General features: G+C 34.6%; 1 protein-coding gene across 6 annotated transcripts in view; it reads right to left on the bottom strand.

Moving 5' to 3' along the window:
- LOC107671808 (transcription factor E2-alpha-like) overlaps positions 1-3898 on the bottom strand; it is a 45261-nt gene that overhangs the window by 22887 nt on the left and 18476 nt on the right. For all 6 annotated transcript variants that reach the window (XM_016464778.1, XM_016464780.1, XM_016464781.1 and 3 more), the window contains exons 6-8: positions 3263-3294; positions 3071-3179; positions 879-937 (exon numbers count right to left, since the gene is read on the bottom strand). In XM_016464778.1, coding sequence (XP_016320264.1) covers positions 879-937; positions 3071-3179; positions 3263-3294 — 200 coding nt within the window. The remainder of the gene's footprint in view (positions 1-878; positions 938-3070; positions 3180-3262; positions 3295-3898) is intronic.

Genomic DNA, 3898 nt, shown 5'->3' with positions numbered 1-3898 from the left:
TGTGGGGGGGGGGGGGGGGGGGGGTGGTTTCTCTCAACAATGCAATTTTGACCCATGCAACTTATTATTACTGTATAGTTCCACACAATATTCACTAAATTCAATCACAAAATGTCCACACTGTGAAATTCCGACATTTAAATCAAAATGGTCATGTACTCACCATCATGCATGGTTGCACGCTGTAAGATTTGCTTTCTTTGCATTAATAATTATTATTATTTTAAATCATATTGCATTGGTCAAAAACAGTGGGAGCGTGGCCTATGAAGACTCAAGTATTAAAAACTCACTTTACGGTTACTGGAAGTTGGTTCTCATAGAGAGTAATATGTTAAATTGCATTTATCGTCTTATGCATTGAAAACAAGGAGGAATGAATGGGTTCAAATTCAGCAGCCCTGCTTTAAACAGGAAAAGGCACAGGAAGTAGAGCATGCACCATTGCCCACGGCAACCGTCCAAGGCCTCGTGGGAATTAGTAGATGAGCGCTTTGTCCATGTGTTATGATATGACTGCATGCGAGCATGAATGCACGACTGCATACACAGCAAACGCACCCATAAGAGAGAAAGAGACACACTACACACTACAGGCAGGTCACAGTATGCATGTAGTATGTGACATGAGCCCTACAGGAAGTGCGTGTGTGTGTGCGCATGCGTCTGCGTGTGCGTGTGAGAGAGTGTGTGTCTGTGTGTGTGTGTGAGTGTGTGCGTCTGTGTCTGTGTGAGAGTGTGTGTGTGTGTGTGCGCGTGTGTGTGTGCGTCTGTGTGTGATTGTGCGTCTGTGTGTGTGTCTGTGTTTTGGGTCAGACTGACTTCACGTGGCATGATAATCTGGGCTCAGACACTAATGAGGGCACGTCAACACTCACCGAAGACACGGACGACGGCAGGCCAGAAGGAACCTTCCGGATCTTCTTGGGCAGTGGATCTGAAACGAAAGCCTTTTTGTAAGCCTTTTAAACGCTGATTTACACATAAGGTGATCAGTCGACGTGACTGACAAGCAGATGCACATGAAGACACCTCATGCTTTTCAAAAACCACACACATTTTCATGAGTGACTCCGTGTCGTCACTGCATGAGCCCACAAATCCGTCGTGCATGAGGGGAAACAAAATAAACCCTTGAAACAAGACTGCATGATATATTGAAATATAACCGATATTGTGATAAGGCTTAGGAGCAGAGGCTGCTAGTGAGAGAAATGCGGCATTTACACGTTTTAGTTCATGATACATTCATTTCCTGTGAATCAAATCACTCAAGCGGTCGAAATAAAAGCTCAATGGCGTACCATTTGAAAATAAAGAAATTAAGATTTAGAATTTTTTCTATTTTACAGTACAAATTTTAATACATTTCCCATTTTGTTTAAAATATATACTAATTAGTAATCAAAATAAAACAATAATTATTACAAATATAATTTAAATAAAAAAATGTATAAATAAAATATAAATACTTCAACTGATTTTACTTCAACATTTTTAATTTTCATTTAGTTTAAGTACCAAAACACAGAACTACTAAAACTTTAAAATTAAAGTGAAAACAGACAACAATGATTATTAAAATATTAAAAAATAAATAAAATCATTTAAATAAAATATACTTAATTAAACTTATTTTAGCAATATTTTTCATTTTTGTTTAGTTTAACTTGAAGTACCAAAAAACTAAAATTAAACTAAAAATAAATAATAAATAAAACAAAACTAAAAACTAACAAAAATGTCAAACACAACACAATTACTAAAACTTAAAAAAAAAAAATTGAACTATGTTTAAAATTAAAATGAAAGAAAACAGAAAATACAAAATTAAAATCTATACTAAATATTAACAAAAACTGTAACAGTATTTCAAATTTACTACAATAACACCGATACAAATATATTTATATATATACAGTGGGTACGGAAAGTATTCAGACCCCCGACCGAACAATAAAGAATCAAAACACTTTCAAACAATATCTAGGGCATGTTGTAGTCCAGATTAAAATGTAAAAAAAATGATTGAAAATAAATTCTATTAAGTCTAAATATTTAAGTATTTGGCGCTGTGATGAACATCATAGCAAATACACAAATCTGAATGGCTGTTTAAATCATTTAAACACGATTCAGAAACAGAAAGTAGAGCAGCTGCTTTGTTTACAGGGTTTAAGACTGCATTTAAATGAATTATTATTATTATTTCTGCAGTTTAGCACCATCTGCTGTCAGAGAGTGAAAGTGCGCTTTCATCCAGAGCGTCTCTCACATGTTCCGCCATGTGCTTCTCGTCCGCGCTTGTTTACATCAGAGTGTGCACGCATCTTTCACGCAGCATACAGCGGTGTTGTGCATTTTGACCAGTTGATGGAAAAAGTATTCTTAAAATGCATTCAAAATTCTGAATAATTTGTAATATATAATTATTCACGGTATTTAGAAGTGCCCACGATAACAATATCGTGCATATTCATTACCGTGATATATCGCATTACTGAATACCCGCACAAGTCTAGTCTATACTGGTCAATCAAAATTTCTCTAAACTGGCCTTTTAAAAAACATATTTTTCATTTCTATTTCGATGCATTCACCAACAAAATTACTCCACTCACTCCAGAATGATGCATTCATTATATAAATAGCTATTCAAGTTATCTGGTGAATAATTCCAGTATTTTTCAATACATGAAAAACAAGGGTTTATTTTGCAGCAGCCTGTATATCGTCGCACTTATTAGACATCTCTTCCTGTCTAAGCGAGCGGTTCTCGACTACAATGAACTAGGAAATCTGTTTTATACAATTATATAGTTTAACTGTATAACAAAACAGATAGTTCCGGTTCTTGATTCTGATTGGCTGAGCCGCGTTCGAAGCTGTTATAAATGACTCTACAATGTATCATACACCTTTGTTTACGTTTGTGTGTTGCTCGGCAATTACTTTGTATCAACCACAACTGTTTCTGAGGAACTACATTGTTTGGTGGAAGAATACTGTTTTTATTAATATCATTACACTTTATTTGCTCTGTTTTATTTTGTGAAACCTAACTACTCACCTATGCTGGAGTCGGCGAGCCTCCGGCGGTGATGACTGTAGAACTGAGAAGAGACTTTCATTCCCGGAGGAGAAAGGCCATCGCTAATATCAGCGGGCAAGAGCTGCGGCTAAACACAAATAACAGAGAGTTCGGTGAAGACGGACTGCAGGATGAAACCCAAAACTGGTCAACTACTTAAAAACTCATTACCTGTGTAACGGGGTATCCTCTTTCAGATTTCCCTGCAAAAGACACCAGAAACTCTTATATTGAGCCAAACAGATCAAGTATTACACTTGGCTGAATATTTGTTGTTGTTGACATGTTTGTGCTGCTGAGAAATCTAGAATTGCACTGAACACGCCAACATGAAGCATCTGTAACACTTTTAACCTCCGTAACGCAGCGCATATCTGAGCGAAACATGATTCTTGATGAGAAAAGACAGGAATAGATTTTATCCTTCTGAAACTGATTGAATAAAGTTAGTCTGGTTTGATTTCATGTTGCCTTTAAATACAATAACAGAGCTATATAACTAGGTATTATTAAACTAACATTACAACAAATTAATGCATTAAAAATTCTCCAGTTTGATTAAATTATTTTTATTTAATTATACTTAAATGTAAAAAATTATATAAGTATAATTAAATTAAAACAAGTATATTTTATATATAATATATATATATTTCTTTTAATTTAATTATACTTAAATTGAATAAATATTACCCATATATATATATGGTTAATATTTATTCAATTTAAGTATAATTAAATTAAAATAAGTGTATATATATATATATACACACACACACACACACACACACACACACACACACACAC

Source organism: Sinocyclocheilus anshuiensis, unplaced genomic scaffold (assembly GCF_001515605.1).
Source record: "Sinocyclocheilus anshuiensis isolate Anshui unplaced genomic scaffold, SAMN03320099.WGS_v1.1 scaffold1491, whole genome shotgun sequence".
NCBI lineage: Eukaryota > Metazoa > Chordata > Actinopteri > Cypriniformes > Cyprinidae > Sinocyclocheilus > Sinocyclocheilus anshuiensis.
This window is presented reverse-complemented; position numbering and strand designations above follow the sequence as displayed.